Genomic DNA, 17,892 nt, shown 5'->3' with positions numbered 1-17,892 from the left:
CCCGCAGGGCCGGTCTCGCCGCCCCGCGTGTCCCAGAGCCGGCACCGGGACACCGGAGCCTTCAGAGGCTGCTCGGTCCCTCCAGGCGGGGCCGGGGCGGCTCGGGCCTCCCGTGGAGCCCTGGTCTAAGTCCAGGAATGGGTCCCGGCCTGGCTTCTCGGGGCGGGGGTGCTGGGCCGGGCCTTGTCTAAAACCGGCGGCGGCGGCACGGGGAGTAGAGGCAGAGTTAGTGTGCTGCTTCCCGACACGCACCGGCCTGTCAGAGCTGTCCCGAGTGTGCGATCGCAAATGTGATTCTTTCTTTGACTACTAACGCCAAGTAGCAAAAACCATCCAAGTCTGGTAATGAGTTTAAAAGTTACAAAGAATGTGTTCTTACACTAAAAGCAGCTTGTTTGTTTGTGTTGGCACGGTGGCCGGTGTTTTCTGAAAGCTGGGCTCACAACCCCAACAACCCCTCCCACGTTATGGTTTTAAGTTTCAGTTACATGCTAATTGGGTTGATCTTCATGTGTTGTTTGGTGGTCTGTTTCATTCACTTCTAGATAGAAAAACCATTCCGAAGAATACTGAAATAGAAAATGTAGCGATCCTCGAGGGAAAATGTAAATATGAACCAGTTGACAGTCTGTCCACAACTATGGAGCATCAGATATTGCTTGATCTAAGATCAGCAGCAGAGAGTGGACTTGTAACTGAAATATTTAGTCAAAATAGTCCTGTTAGTTATGAGAACTTTAATCTGGAAACTGCAGTAATTAATAATGCCATTGAAGGAGGATTGATAACTAGTCACGACAATCACTTATGCACTGTAAACGTGGGAGAGACTTTGATAGATCACTTCAAGTATCCGCATACCACTGAAAATCAAAATACAATAGTAAACGTTGAAGTACATCCGCATGGAAACAACAGCTGTGATGATGATCTTGAAAAATATAAGGAATTCAATCTTCCAGAAGCTGAATGTATGCATCCACCTTATCTGCCTTCAGATGGTGTCCGCTTTCTCTCTTCTATAGCGATGCAGCATAAAAATTACAGTGTTCCAACTTCAAGCATTTTGTCTTCAGAAGAAACAGTCAATCAAGATGTCAGAATGATACCAGTAAGATTAAGCGAAAAAGGATTTTTTATATTCATGCTTATTTGTGACTTAAATGTGGAGAATTGCTACGTTAAAACTTATATGGGATCCACCTAATATTTAAAGCTATGTCATAGATTTTATACTAGAACAGACTTAGTAGTTAATATAGAAAGAAACTTTTGGGTTTCATTGCCAGAAATAGCATGCAGTGTGACCTTATGGTTCTGACTGCTGTTCTTTTTTGTCCATGGTATGAGCCATATTTTTAAATGGCTGGGTAGTTATTTTGCTCATTAAAAAAATCTTACTATGACACAAACATACTCAATTTGGTTTTATATATTACCATCTGTATTAACAAGTATTAGATAAATGTCTGAAGTACAAATAGGATATTAACTTTGTTCTTTAGTTCCACAGGTGACACACTTGTCATCTTACAATATATAGTCCAAATGAGTTAAAAAGTCATTTATTTGCAGCAGTAAACTGTAGCCTGTATTGTTAAACCTTCATGGGGAAAGTAGTTTTGTAGGAGAGGGGATTCCCATGGCTTACCACAGTTGGCAGTTTTTCTGTATAGTTTGCAGTTACATTTTCTATGTTTGATCAATTACTATCTAGAAAGGTACACAGGATGAAACTTCTTGTGATGCTCACAGGACCAAATCCATCTGCTTAATGCAGGCTATTCATATGTAGAATACTTGTCTCCTTGCATCTTTGTTTATGGCTGTAGAATATAATCTGAAGAAATCTCCAAATTTTGTTTGCTCTGTGGCTATTTCAATTCTTTTAACAGAGGCACTGAGGTTTCCTTTGAGGAGCTATCCTGAAATAATTAGGCATATCAGTTGACATTTTTTTTCTATGTAACTATTTTGACAAAGTGTTTTTTTCAGATTTAAAAATCAAAAGCATTAAAAACAAAAATGACAAAAAACACTTGGTTGATAACGAGGCCTGATTTTCCCTCGCAGTGTCCCAGCAAGGTGCCAGGCTGAAGCTAGGTGGCTGCTGCAGGGCTGTCTGTGCAGGAAACCTCCCATCACAGAAATTCGTGCTGACACTACCCAGCCCAGTGTGTTGGGTGTTTCCCAGTGGCATTTTATCTTGAGGTCTACTGTGTCAATTACCTTACATGTTTTAGTTTTCTTTCTGATTTCAGGTCACTGTTAGAGTATAAAATTATCCCTGCCTTGGAAGGTAGTTTACACACATGCTCAATACTATGAGTAGTTTTTAATAATCAAGACCTTCTGCTTGCTCTTTAAGTTACCTTAAAAAACTGCTATTAAGAGGAAGCACAGCACATGCAGACGGAGAACAAACATCTAGTTCAAACAATCAATTTTGACTTGAAACTAGAAAGCAGTTGGTTTCTGTCTTTGTTCCATTTTCTGTTCATTTGATATGTTTTTGAAAATACAAATGTAGGTATTAAGTATGATGCTTTTATAGTTGTAAATGAACTAGATCTGAACCATATGTTGAGCAGAAAAAGCAGAAATAATATTCAAGGTATAAAATGGTATCCACTAATACTGAACAGGCATCAACATTTATGTGCTTAATTATATAACTTCCGATTTTCAAGGTAACTTTAAGTCTATTTTCATTGATTTGGCTTTTTAAAATTAAATTATTTAATGCATGAAATAGTTATAAATAAAACCTTATTTTCTTCAGGTGTTCAGACCATACATGCCTCCAGTTGCAGGTGAGAATAATTGTATTTGTTATGATCAATTTCAAGGAACCCAGACCAGTACTATGCAGTTACAAAACTTGGCCATGTGCTCAAATGGTATGTGCTCTGAGTGACTGAGAGTGATTTTTTTTTTTTTTTCTTCTCTTGTAAGCTTAGGGAAAGATTTAAATAGCTAAATAAAGTAATTTCTGGATTTGTCAAATTGCAGTATGAGCCTTTTCTGATAATGTTAATATACCTAAGAATTTTTGAAAGGAGAATGGACCACTGTTTGTTCATGTATGTTTATGTTGCTTCAACCACATAGTTCAGTCTTACTTTTGATTTTCCCTTCCTTTCATAACACCTCCCCATTCTCTCAGGAGACTGGGAAGAAGGTATTCCTTCTCACAGCACAGGTTTTCCATGATTGAGTTGAATAATGGTTTTGTTTCACTTTGAAATTTGACCACCAGGTATGAAATGTGCATGGTTTGCACTGATGCTGCTGCTGACGGTGAGCTTGTGAGCAGTTGTTTGATGTGTTCTGCCCATAACCTGTTCACAGTCCTGCTCAGGGTTAAACTCACTGCTAGATTTGATCTTACAAGGTAGTTTATCCTGAAGCTAAATGAATTTTACCAAATGGGCTCAATAAACCTCTTAAAGACATAAAAAAGACCCACACTGATGTCTGTTTTTCCCAGTAAGTCTGTTACAAAAGAATATTCAGTTTTTCTTTCACAAGAATGTAATGCTGCCATGACATTAAAATCTTTTATTGATGCTGTAAAGGCTTTCCTGATATAAAACACTGACCTTTTTGTAATCAAAACATGCTTTATTTTATGTACTAGAATCTTCCAGTGATATTTGTGGCTTACCTCAGACTAGTGCTTCTGTCTATGATGAAATAGTAAGTATGCATGCAAGATTTTATTATTATTGGAAGAATCTGTCCAAGCATTGAATGTCTAAAATGGCATTTATTCTAAGTGCCAAAGGGTAAAACGTTCTTTCAAACACTGTCCTGTCTGAGCTGTTCACAAAAGAGAGGGAAAGAAAAATGTTGCTCCATAGATTTCCTGCACTGCTACATTGTGGAGGAAGGCAGCACAGCATCTGCATGTTTTGCCTTTTTCCATTTCTGTTGGCTCAAGTCAGGCTGGCTCCTGTCTGCCACTTGCACATTCTGGTTCCAGTTCAGGCCAGTTAGGGAGGGGGCTTCTCCTGAGGCCACCTAAACACACTGCATAGCACGACTGCACCAAATACCCTTGGGCAGCTGATGAGTACTTTGGCCATTATCATATGTGCAATTTATATAAAGGAACAGATCTGAGGATCAAAATCCAGCTTTAATATTAGCATTCTCTTCCTATGGAGACATGTTCTTTGCAACTTAATTATTCTCTCAAAATACTTGAATTTTTCCAATATAATTTCCTACATATGTGCAAGACAAACTATGGAAATTCAGGTATTTCATGAAAGGATGATTTCTGAAAATTACTGGAAGTTTGTAGCCAGGTTTTTCAGAGTTGTCCATCTGGTGTTTTAAAGCATGTACTGATAGGGGCAAGGCTTCATCTGGAAGTGTGACTTTTGTGAAGATGACACTGTACTACAGTGAATGGATTGGCAAGATAGGTGATAAATTGGCTTTTAACAAATGCAAGTGGTGCTGTATCCATGATGGAATGCCATGACACACAGTAGTTGAGCACAGTAAAAAAAGTTCATTTTGGAACACTGTGATTTATAGATACAACTGGATTTGCAATGCAGTCTCTGATGACTACTTCTACTAAGACTAAATCCCAGTGATCCCCAGTCAAGTTATATAATTCAAGATTAATTCTTGTTTTGCATAATTTGCTATGACTGTTGCCTAACTTCTTCAAGGCAGTTTAGAAATCAGTTGATGCTTCATCTTGTTGGAGACACTGAATGCCATTGTTACTGTGAAGTATGTTACTGTTCATTGTTATTCTTCAAGAATATTTTTACTTGAAATGTAAGCAAAAAGCATTCTGCCATTGACAAGTAAATTAGCTATTCTCAGTATTACATTTGAATGTAATCCTTGCTTTAAAATATATGATTTATGCAGATACATTTTTATATATATTGTATTTGCTTGGAATTTAAAGTAGATTTTAATCATGCCTGTTAAAATTTTAAACTTTATATTTCAGGCTGAGGTAAGAGAGGCAGTTAGTAATGTTATCGAGAATCACCAAGACAGAGCAATTTTTCAGAGTTCAACTGTTGATGAGTCTGGCTGCAAGTTATTAGCATTGCACAGTGTAGCAGAGGAATCCAGATGTTCATACAGAAATGATGGCAACCCTGTGGTAATTATATCCTGTAATTGATAGCAAAATTATATGCTAGAGAAAATTAACTTATTTGTACTACACTAGCATCAGGAAATCCCACTTAATAAGAGCTGTTTCAAGAATAAGGCTGTCCCTTCCTTGGACTCAGAGTCTAAATTTTATCTAGGTATAGCACTACTTTATATATATATATTACATATTATTATTTATTTAACAGATGGGAATAAACAATCTGAAGACTACTTCATTCAAAGGAAAAGTCTTGATATAAAATTGCAGCTAAATAAATGAAATAAAACAAACAATTACAATGGCATGTTCTGGTTAGAGAACTGAATGTGAAGCCAGCACACTAGTAAATAGCTTGAATACACAATACACTCTACAAAGCTACACGGAGCAATGTAGAGAATCAGGAATCCATGTCACCTAGATTGAGGAGCTCCAGTGTTAGATCTCTATAGCTGCTTCCAAAAATAAATTAAAATTGAGAGTCAGAAAGCAAACATCTTAATGCGTAATGATCCATTTGTTTGAGATTCCAGTCTGTGATTATAAGCTTTATAAGACGCTTAGGAAAACCTTTATATCTAAATGCTTAGAATTACAGTTTCTTAAATGAAAGATAACCATTCGTTATTCATTCCAGGTTATCTGCCAGTTGGAAGAAGGTACTCAAGTGTTCTGTATAAACTGTTGTGGCACACAAGAACTAAAACCAGTTCCCCTAATCCCTGACTATCACGATCAGCACAATTACGTTCAATCAGGTACAGTGAAAATGAAAATTATCTCTGGCCTGTCAGAGTGTATATCATAGATTGTTAATGTGTTTTTGTTCTTAAGCAGCAGGGGGAGATGAGCCAAAGGTAATGTAGCTATCACCAGTTATTTTACTTTATAACTGAAAAATTGCTAGGTGCTTCAGTGTAGTACGAATGATGTAATGGATATTTTGAATTTATCGAAAGTTTTTAACATACAAATTACTTTCCATAAAGGACATTTAGCATAAACACCAGCATACATTTGCATTTACCCCAGCTTGTCACCAAGTGTCACTGTTTCTCCAGAAATGAAATGTTGAGGACTATGAACAGACATCTGCCTTGGGATTCAGAACGTCTCACTAATATTTACATAATTATGTGAACTTAAAATGCTATCAGTGTTTAAAGAAAGTGGTTCCTGAGGTCCTAAAGTTAGTGTTATTTAGATGGAGTAACACATTTTCATCTGAGCAGCAACAAAGTATAGTTTAGTTTTAATTTAAAGAAATATTTCTTTACCTGGATATAGCTTCCTCAAGAACATTATTAACATCGTTTAATTATTTATTATTATAATTTTATTACAGAGGCGAATTTTGATGGCAATGTGAAAAAAAAAGCCTTTAAAAAAAGTGTTGGGTACCGTAGAAGCCCAGATACTGCTCTTAATATCAATAGGTGCTGAGTGTGAGCATCTCTCAGCGGGTGCTCTAGGTATGGAGCCTGTTTACTTATATTTGTCAGAAGCCATCAGAAGAGTAAGCCAGGCACATTCAAGTTAAAGGTCATGTTCCTTTATAATATTCAAACTCTCATTCATTTGATGTAATGGTAGGGAAGAAAAAGATGAGAAATGCGCTGACATATGTTTTTTAGTTTTTATTTGCTTGAGTTTTCTTCTGTTTTACTCATCTTCACAACATATAAAAGAATTAGATCCAGAAATTATATCTAAAAGTTTCCAGGGACTAATCTCTTCAATTTTTGAATTAATCTGTCCTTTGACTTCCCTTTTTTTTTTTTCTTTTCTTTCTTTAGGTGGGAAGGAAGTGAGTATAGATGTAAGATTCATACTGTAATCTGATGTCTGCATCTGACTGATGTTTGCTTTTCTCTCCCTGGGCTGGGATGCTTATGTACTTGCAGTTCTTTGTGCAGTGCATGCAGTTCTTCACTGGGACTTACACAAAGACTTACAGCTATGGTTTTCTCCATGGGTTTTTAGTGACTTTTTTTCATCAGCTAAAGACTTCTGTTCTAGATGCTCTCTCAGAACTCTGGAAATTTGTAAAAGAAGAACTAATGATAGATATATTTAATTGTTTCTGACATTTTTCTTATTTTTCAAAAATATTTTATGTCTTTGACATTTTAATTTAAATGTACTTGATGTCATAGAGTAAAAACTTCCTGTGCTCAAATTTCTAGCTGACAAATTGGTGGTGGGCTCTTCTATCAAGGATATTTGTGTGGTCAGGTTTTTATTCTTGTTTTTTTGCAATGAGAAAAACATTTCTGGAGAGAAAACTTCAAGGCATTTCATTGACACTATTTATTGTAGAGTAAGTTTGGATTCAAAACTAAATTGTAGGAGGAGGTGCTAACAGAGGACAGAGGGCCTCAGGTAATCTTTTTTATTAACAAAAGAAATTGAAGATGCCAATTTGCCTGTATGCTTAATTACAAAAATATTCATGCATAAATGCAACTTTATACACTGTGAATAGTTCTGCTGTCTTCAGGTAAATGTTGCCTTTTCAGGTGTGGACATCCCTGTAACAGGTGTACTGGGGCAATTTTTGCCTGTTCCAGGTGAACTGGTTCCAAATGAACAAGAGGTAAAGAAGCTTTATCCTTTAAACTTGTTAGGTACAATATACACCCTTTTTCCTTTTCTTAAAATTCATTGTAAGGTTATGTTAGGAAGTAACAATTGTGTGTATTTTCTAAGACAGTTTAGCTAGTTTGGACAGATTAGTTCTGCATTCAGTATAATTTCTGCATATAAAGGTGTCCGATTTCAACATTTCTAAAAGTTATACCAGAATTAAAACCACAGTTTTCCATAAGAAAAATTAATTCCAGTTTTGAAACCTTGAATTTGGTATTATATAGATTATATTATTTCTGAGTCTCTGTTGGGGTGAAGGAAAGCACACTGACTTTTACCAGAAGGTGGCAAATATTTTATTCCAGTAGGATTTTTTTAACACTCTTTTATCTCAATTAGAATTTAGAAGTCATTAAGTCTTTATAATTTTTACTGATTTTTTTTTGTTGTTGTTGTTGATGATGAAAATTGAACAGAAGACTAAAAATCTTTGCTGATGTTTGGCTTCTCATGTGTTACTTCCAACAGAGCTGGTAGCAAAAATCACTGCAAATTTTTCATTGTTAAATTTCGATTTGTGTGAAGTAAATACATGATATCAGTACAAGCACAGGAAATGATTGGTGGATAGCAGCCACTATCACAAAAGAGGGAAGCAAAAACCCAAAGGTCAACTCAAACAATGACCTAGGGAATCTTTCATATCTAAGGGTGCTGTATCTGCAAGCTGGTTCCTAAACATTCTTGACAGTGATGTAGACAGGCTTGTAATTCTTCTCTAACTTTATCCCAAATCCTAGATTTATTTTTGCTTTAAATATATTAATTTCCCTCTCCTTTATGGTCAGATAGGTTAATCAACTATTAAATAGCGGTGATATACAATTATTCACTGTCTCTTCATTACTGGTAATATCAGCATAATCCTAATTGCTCTTCCCTTGTCTCTCTCTATAACCAGCCCTTGTTAACCATATATCTGAAGAGACAACAGATCTTCAGTGTGCTTTCTTGGCCTGTGAGATTCTTTTTTAAATTTTGCCTAGTCTTCAACTAATTAGATGTCATATTGCAGCTGAACATGATGTAAATCACCAAGTCACTTGCCAGTTTCAGTTGATGACTGAAATTAAAAGCAACTGATTCTAGAACTATCAGTAAACTGAAAATAGTGTATCATCACTGCAACACTGAAAGTTATTCTTGGTTCTTTGTGACAGGAGAAACGGGATTCCTGACATACTGAATTATTTCCAAGAGGAAATGCATGCTGTTTTCATGACTCTCTACTTCCATGAGTTTTTATCAGTAACCCTGGCAATCAAATTATCCCTGAAGCATTTTCTTTGTGTTAGTTTTTCTCTGTTAACTTACAACAGTATTTTTTTAAAAGTTAACATCAACAGGATATATATGCGTTTTATCTTGAACAGTTGGCAAATGGACCCTTACAACTAGTTGCTAGCACTGCCTCATTCCATCTAGAATCAGATCTGCACGGGCCAGTGAAAACAACCTCAGAGGGGTAAGATGCATGAAACATCTTACATACATGATGAATTTTGAATTTTTAACTGGTAATTACTCCTAGACATTTTCATGTTGCATAGCTGCTTCTCTCTTGTAACAAAAATGCAGTTTTGTTAAGAATGCTTTGTGTATATATCTTCGTAGTCATGATGCCAGTTGCTGGCAGTCAAGACTATGTCTCATGGTTTCAGATTTCCTTAGGATCTGTGCAACTGTGCTGTCCATTTGCCTGAAAAACGTTTAATTTTCTAAGTTAATTGATATGTTTCCAAATCTAATTAACATGTGTTTAGCCTGTATTTCTACCACTAATGGAATTATTTTAATAATATTTTATTGCAGATCACTTTTAAATAAGAGGCAGATGCAACCCCAGTGTGAAAGGTGAGATAGCTTTGCAGCTGCACAACCATCACTGGATTGTATGACTAAGGGCAGACCTGTCCCATGTAGTGACAGCTGGTGGATAGAGGGAGATTACAGGTTGCTTATTCTCTTTTTGTCATGCACTCTGTGAGGCAACACCTGTTAAGTAGCACCAATATTGGTGTGAAAAAATAAAATCAGTATTCATTTTCACTGTAGTTGTATTTGGCTTTTTTTTCCCTTTGTTTTTTTCTTTTTCAACCTGTGTAGCTTACCTTTTGGTTCAGGGATTACAAAGTCTAAGAAACCATGTAACTGCACAAAATCTCAGTGTCTTAAACTGTAAGTAATAGTTTATCAACATTTAGTAAATGCTAATAACAGTGTATAAATGAAAGGACAAACATACAAGAAATGTGTGCTTTAAAATGAACAGTAAATACATGTTAAAAATTACTCATCCAATACTGAGTTAGAAGGATTCACAGCTGATGTAAACTAGTGTCACACAAATTCCAGATTTGGTGGACAGGTGTAGATTACTGTTTATAATCCAAGGTATGAAAAATAAAAAGATAAGCTTGAAGAATTTTTCACACCATATCTGGAAAATCCCATGTAAAATGTAAATGCTTTATACTAAAATAGAATTCCTCTGTCTTGCTGCTGCTTTCATACATAAATAACATGCACAGAAATGTATACATGATAATTAAAGTTTGATTCATTGATGGATTGGCTGTATTTTGCAAAATGTAAAATGGAAAGAGAGAGAGAAGCTCTTTGTCTGGGTTTTGATGTGATTAAATTACAGAGAAAGGTATATTTTTCATGAGTAAAAACTGAACATTCTTCCTAGAAGTAGAATTTAAATTTTAAAATTTACACTTAAACCAGTTAATATTTTCATTTCTGATGTTATTTACATACTAATCATAGGTACTGTGATTGCTTTGCCAATGGTGATTTTTGCAACGACTGCATCTGCAATAATTGTTACAACAATCAGCTTCATGAAACTGAGCGATTTAAAAAAAAAAAAAAAAAAAAAAAAAGAAAAAAGTACAATACACATTTGTATCCGCTTCATATATGAAAAATAAAGTGGTGTGGGTTTTTCTACTAGTTACAGTATTTGAAATGTGTTATTTTTAACCTAAATAAAGCTAAGTGTTGCCTCTGTATTATTCTTACATAAAGAAATTTATTTCCTTCCTTTTATAGAACTTCTGATGCTGTGGATTAAAACTAGTGATGTATTAACTGAATGATAACTTCTATTATTGGAAGGAAGTATTCAAACGCAAATTTAATTTCAGAAAATTTTTTCAGTTGGAGGAAAATTTGTTGAATCCCAAAGTCAGACAGTAGTTAAAGGAAAACAAATTGTTGCTATCCAAATTATTATTGGAATTAACAGGTCTTCTGCAGTTGTCTCAGCCTTCCTGGCTGACCCATGCAGCAATGCAGAGTTAGCTCTCCTGGCAGTGACACTGAAACCTGCACTAGTGAGAAGCACGTTGCTTCTACATTTGGAGACTGATTTTATTAGTGGAATAAGGGATAATAATGTGGGCTAATTTTTGTGTGTGTATCCAGCTGCTCAATCTGGGAAATAATTTAATCTATATTAAGTTTTGTAAATTTTAAAGGGATGATGCAGTCTTATTCTGATGCTTTAAGGATACATTAATGGCTTTGTGCTTCCTGTATGCAACTTTCCAGAACTCTTTTTGTATCATTCACATAATTTCAGGATTGTACAAGATGTTGATCTAATTGTAGTTAGAGCTTTGCCACATCCAGCCAGTCAAAGCCACAGCAGTTTTTGCTGCCAATATGCAACCTTTCACTGCTGCAGATGGCAGATATTGTAGACCATAATAGATCTTGTCACTGACAAAAGCATACCTATGCCATCCATAAATATTGTACATAGAGGGCATATAACCTCTTTAACCTGTCTTCTAGTAGTCCATGACATTGCAAGATCCTGGACCTAATTAAAACCTTCTGTTCCAGTCCAATGCTGAATTCAGTGAATGGTCTCTGTATTGGGCCATTATCAAAACAATATATGTTCAAAACCTCTGAGATGTATGTAACTATGTATGCAAGGGTTTTTTCCTTCACTGACAGCTTTTTATTTCTGGTGAAAGTCATGTCAGCAGTAAAAGAAAACCAGCTGCAGGAGAATAGTAGATGGGTCATTTAGGTTATTCCATAAAAACAAGGTAAATTGCTTCCCATGGTAGAGCCACATCGGCTTAATGTTCTGGAATCTTTGAATTCCTGCTCTCAAATGCCATAGAAGACTCCTTTATCCATGGGCTGCATACCACCAATAATGAGAGTGGAAAGTAAGAACTTCTTTGTTAAACATTGGATCAGTCATTCAGGTGTTTAAAAACATTTCTTTGAATTTTGCATAATCTAGGAAGTTTTGGTTTAGGTCTGTCTTAATAGAAACCCAGAAGCTTTCTTACCAACGATTGGGAAAAGGAAACTAGGAGAAATTAAACCTCACCGTAACAAAGGATGTAATTGCAAGTTCTCAGGATGCCTCAGGAATTATTGTGAGTGCTTTGAGGTGAGTCAGGGGAACTTTCTTGAGTTACTACCTTAACATTGACTATATTCTGTAACCAGTAGTTGCTAAAAAAAATAACTTCTCTCTTTGCATTTTTCATCACAAAACTTTTTTAACATAGAAGTCACAGTCTCTTTCTTGTCATGTCTTAAAAGTACTGAAGTTGGCAGGAGTTGATCAGCTAAAATTTTCAGTGTGAGGAGCTCTCGCCTAATACCTTGCTTCAGAAGAAAAGAGGGATGATTTTCTGCTAATCCTGATAGTTTCTTTGCATCCACGCTATTTTGTTATCTTGCAAAGTTATCCACAAATTGAGGGGAGGAGTGATTTGTGCACGTACAGAATATCAATCTCCGCAGACAACCCATGGATAAAAACCTGTCTTGCTTCCTTACTGGATTTATAATGATGGTCTTGCTCTGGGAGTATCCAAGACCAGCACATCTAAAATAAGTCCCTGGTGGTATAGCTCCAATGGTTGCTCAAATGTATGTTTAATTTAAGATTTATACAATTTTTATTCTAAGTATTCTGTATTTGCCAGGCTAAAATTATGTGTTCCTCTGTTTGCAAATGCATTGGTTGCAAAAATTATGAAGAAAGTCCAGATGAAAAAAAACAGTTGAATGTGCTAAACTACATGGACATTGAAAATAATGAAGGAAATAGCCCCGTTTTAACATCAACATTCAAAACCTTACCAAAATTGAGGAAAGACAGGTGAATATATGGAAATAGCTATGCATAATCCATTGGTCTGTTTTCATTATTTTTTATGTAACCATTATCATAATTATCTAAGAATTAGTGACTGACAGATGGCTTATATACAAGGAGTCACTTCACATTGTATTATCTTGTTTCTCTAAGTAAATATCTAAAGGAGAAGCTATAACTATCCTGTAAGAATACAGTATAGAGTCCAGGGATATATGTGTTAGTTCTGCTTACAAAACAGAGGTTATTTATGTATTTATCACATATTTCATTCTCTCAGCATTTTTCCCCCTTAGCTACTTTGTTTTTCTTCAGTTTCTCTGTTCTTATTTTTTTTTATGTTCAAGCATTCATTTCTAACAAAACCTTGACCAAAGAAGTACTAAGAAAATGATGTTATTACTATGTTTGTGATATTCAGTTAATAGGCATGTTTATATCACTGCTTCCTTCCCAGCACTTCTTCCTTTAGTACACCTGTCAATTGTACTTGTGTTGGCAATGTGGTTTGTAAAATATTCTAAGGCAGCCATACTATCCTGATGTTGTTATGCTCTTTAACATAGTTGTAGCCTAATCTCTTGTTTTGGTTGCTGTATAGTCATTTGCCTAATAATAATTATTTAATAATAATTAAAATTGGTTAAACACCTCTTAATTGATTTTAGGGAGCTTTACACCAGGCTTTAAAATTTGCAGTTGCATGCATCATTTTCTTTGTATCAGCCATTACCTTCAAATTCTACTCTTAATTCCATTTTTAAAATGTTTTCTGATGATCTGTTTAAAAAATATTTTAATAATTTATGCAGTTTGTAGCATATTGATGGGGTAGATGTTGCCAAGTTATGCCTTTGATTGAATTGCACATAGGATGAGTTACATTACTATATAATTATATAATAGAATGAATTATGATGTTAATGACTGGTAGTTTCAAGAGTTTATTCAAAGCAAGACTGCTAAGGTGCCATTCAGGGAATCCTTGAAGGACTTGGTGCTGCTTCCTTTAACAGCAGTAGACTGAATTTACATTTAGTGCCTCCTAGACCCTAACTATGCCTTTTTAACACATTTGTACATGAGGCAGGATCTGACTATTGCATGCTGATGGAGGACAGATTAATTATGTAACGTGAACACAGCCTTCCATGTGATAAATTACAAAAACTCAGAAGCACTCTGTTAGAGACAGAAGCTAATCAGTGTAGAACCGTGAAATTCTTACAAGGATGTAACAGTGCAAGTACTCTGATTCAGCTCTGTGCATTCCAGCTCTTAAATGAGTTTTGCAGTTTGTCTTTGAAATTATTTTGTGTATTTAAAATGATGATGATATTTCATACCAGTTTCCTTCCTCTGTCAGGAAACCAGCTGTACGTGTATCTTGGGAAGAAGTGAAAGTAATATGTACTTGTCTCCTGATGCAAGCTGAAGAGGCAGAAAAAAGAGATTACTCTGACTGTCTAGCTGAGCGGATGATCATGGAGGAATTTGGGAAATGTTTATGCCAGGTCCTACATGCATAATTAAAATCTAAAGGACTGAAAGTTGAATAACTTTCGATGTGTTATAAAGCAAAGAAATATTAATAGTCTGTTACCATAGTCCCCACAGTTTTGCTACTTACTGATCTTTGGTCTTTCATAGGAAGAATTTAATTTACTTCAGCTGAATTCTTTCTGAATTATGCTCGTGTAAGTGAAACCAACACCACATCCAACATTCTTCCGAGTAACTTAATACTGTAGAAAGCTTATTATATTTTCTACTAAACAGATTTTCACTATAGTTAGGGCTTTCTGAGCTGATTGTTCAGTCTTTACCTAGAATCTTATTAAAAGTAAGTTTAACTTAATATTACTTTATTGGAGTTTATGTGAGTGGAGATGCAGTAGAAACTGAGTAAGAATTTGCTGTCTTATTTTAGTTGTTTTATGAATTGTGAAACAATTCCATTTCCAGTGGTAGTAAGCAAATCTACTAATTTTAGCTTTGGGTATTCTCTGTTTTGGGAACTTATTTCTGCTCTCTGCAGATGTACTATTTTTGGGAAATATAGCAATGTTTTCAGCAGGTTTGGTATTTACCGTTGGAAAGAAAACCCACACCAGACTTTGTTCAACATTAGATTTGTTAGACAGATGAGCCTTATAAAGAATAGGAGGAAGGTGACCTCCTTTTTACTCCTATTGTAAAGTACAAGAGTTTGTTATGGGAAAATCTTCTATGTACGTAGCATTTAGGATTGAAATCTGCTGAACCCTGCATTTGCAATCCAGTTTTCCTTAAAACTTGGAAAAGCTTTTGTTTAATTATTCTTTTTTCTTGTGTGGACATTTTCTCTGTGACTTATTTTCCTCTTCTCATTCTTACTGTTGGGATAATAGTAGATTTTATTTTCTCTAACAGGAGTAAGCTATTTCCTGCCATGTTTCTGGAAAAGAAAAAAAAGTAATCTAAATGAATTGACAGATTATATAAAAATTGATACTTGGTTTTTAGACATTTTATGCTAAGTTAATAATATATGCTTAGATATTTTTGGCATTCATGTTTAAAACAATAAAGATATTCTCCATGTCATGTTGATTCATGAAAAATTCTTGCCAGGACAGCAGGTGAGACTCCATGCTATTTTAGAATTCTGTTTAATAAGCGGGACAGCTTTTTTATTAGTGGTAGTTGATATATAAATGCACTGCATTTTATATCTTTAGCAACTGCTGCTGGAGATTGCTGAAGATCACAGGAGAAAATGGATTCTCAAAGTGTTCCATAAGTGATACGGAACTTCAAACCTTCCTGGGCCTAAGATGATTTCTCTTGGTTTTGGAATTAATACCTACATAAATGTATCATCTTAAAAAGTATTTGTAGCCAGGTAGTTACTCTGAGGTCTTAAGTCAGAAGAGCACATAAGGCCTGAAAAAAAAAAAAAAAAAAAAAAAAAAAAAAAAAAAAAAAAAGAAGAAGCCAGCCTGTGTTGCTAAATCATGCCTTGAAATCAAATCTCAGAAATCAACTCACTAAAATTCCCAGTGGGGATGGGGTTCAGTAGGGTTAACACAAGTAAACAAGAAAGTAGAGTTAGGACTAGTGATTTAAGTATGGATTAAAAATAGCAATTAGGTATAAAAATGCAAAATAAAATAAAAAATTATTGAGAGGAGTAGAAAAAGATACATTGTAAGAGGAACTGTTAGAATGCTTGAAAAACTGAATTTAGTGTAATAGAGTCTCATCTTCAGATTCATCTTGAGTATACACAGCAGGAAACAATGCCATGATATAAAATGGCAAGTTATTAAGCCCAAAAGAGAGAGGAGCTCAAATGATGATGAAAAAATGATCAGGAAGAAAAATCATAAGATTTCGGACTAGTCAAGAGGTGAGAAAACAATAAAGAGGAAAAATCACAGGGAAAATTTAAAAGAAATAATGTAGAGAATTAAAATGGAATTAGAGTGGGAAAGATAAGAAAATTCCACTGCCAGATGTAAAGGGTAGGAGTGCAGGGGAGAGATACAAACAGCATAGCAAGGCAGATGAAGAAGACAGAAGCTACAGCTTTCAGCAACATCCTGAAGCTCTTGTCTCTGAGACAAAATACTTTAACCAAGTAGAATCAGAATGTGGGTACTATAATAGGGGGAGAATACCTTTTCAAATAATTTGATAATTTGCCTTTCTGTTTCATACAAGGATCTTGGAAATTAATACCAATGAATGAAACTTCTTCAAATGGCTTTATGTGAATAAGAACTAAGCAGAATTGCCTTCCGGCACTACTGCTTCATTTAGCAAAAAATCCCTGGCCCCAGCAAACAAGTAAAGGAAAAGGATAGCTGAGAAGCATGGATAGTTCTCTTTATAGAAGCTATTGTGCTGTTCTTGGTAATGGATCTTATTTTATTTTTACAATATCATAATTTGTTCAATTTCCAAATATGAAATTACAATATATCAGAAATATATATTTATATTTCTGAGGAAACAAGAAGGAATTAAAAACCAAGCAAGCCTCCATGAACTCCTTACATTTTAATGCTGTAGATAAAATGTAAAGACCTTTTTGAAACTGGCAATGTGTTAGTCTCATCTGAAAATAACAAGAAATAATGATCTTTTAAAATAGGTAAGGATAGACGTTATTTTGATGGATACAACTGCAAAGTTACTTAGAGCAAACATTCTCATCAAATGTCTGCTTTCTGTTTCATTTTTTACCTATGTGTATATCAGACAGTATTTTAAAAGGCTTGGTAAACTGCTGTCGAGATCTTCAATGCACAGATCAGGGGTCAGAACATTAAAATTATTTCAGAGAGGTCTCTGAAATTCAGAAGTTCAGACACTTCTGAGAGGTCTCTCTTGGCTCATAATCATGCAGTTCCACTGAAGGGTGTTGTAATGTGGTATGTGAGATCTTATTTAGAGGTATGGATTGGTATAGAATAAAGTTTATATGAGGAACTGAGTTTCTCATGTATATATTGGATGAGAGAAGTGACACACAATAAATACACAGTCCATTTCATGAGATCTTTACATAAAAATTGAAAGTTGCTTTCTGATGCCTTTTCCATTAGGTATGGAGCTTGTCCCTGTTCCCATTACAGCAGGTGTCTTCAAATTTAGTCAATTGTTCTTAAGGATCCTAGGGATTATAAAAAAAAAAAAAAAAAAAGGTATCACATTCTGACAGAAGTAGTCTTCTCTTTATAGAATGCTTGGTCCATTTGAGAAGCTGACATATGGATAGAAAAAGAAAAATGTCAGAAAACCCCCAATTTTAGTAGAGAGCAGGATGGATGCAGTAGAACATCCAAGCAAAAGGATTTATGAGAGACACACCTCAGAAGGATTGTCAGCTGAACCAAAGTAGTGAGGTGTAAGAAATAGCTTCTAATTCTGTATTTATTTTGCATCATTTTGAGGGAAGGAGAGGAGAAACAAAAGA

The 17,892-nt window shown here is 35.1% G+C and overlaps 2 protein-coding genes across 2 annotated transcripts in view; both read left to right on the top strand.

The window, feature by feature from the left end:
* Positions 1 to 5,746, top strand: part of CPT1A (carnitine palmitoyltransferase 1A) — a 50,692-nt gene extending 44,946 nt beyond the window's left edge. The window contains exon 21 of the transcript XR_003398607.1: positions 5,736 to 5,746. The gene's annotated coding sequence lies outside the window, so the exon portion shown is untranslated. The remainder of the gene's footprint in view (positions 1 to 5,735) is intronic.
* Positions 641 to 14,488, top strand: TESMIN (testis expressed metallothionein like protein). Its single transcript, XM_026850192.1, is given in 12 exon segments — positions 641 to 1,111; positions 2,783 to 2,900; positions 3,641 to 3,699; positions 5,775 to 5,895; positions 6,934 to 6,956; positions 7,638 to 7,733; positions 9,160 to 9,251; positions 9,599 to 9,640; positions 10,562 to 10,662; positions 12,073 to 12,212; positions 12,757 to 12,932; positions 14,296 to 14,488. Coding segments are annotated over 12 exon segments (1,632 nt in total).
* The last annotated feature ends 3,404 nt before the right edge of the window (positions 14,489 to 17,892 follow it).

The sequence above is a fragment of the Athene cunicularia genome (genome assembly GCF_003259725.1).
Source record: "Athene cunicularia isolate RWA chromosome 5 unlocalized genomic scaffold, athCun1 chr5_part2, whole genome shotgun sequence".
In the NCBI taxonomy this organism is placed as follows: domain Eukaryota; kingdom Metazoa; phylum Chordata; class Aves; order Strigiformes; family Strigidae; genus Athene; species Athene cunicularia.
Note: the sequence above shows the minus strand (reverse complement) of the source record. Positions and strands in the feature narration are given on the sequence as shown.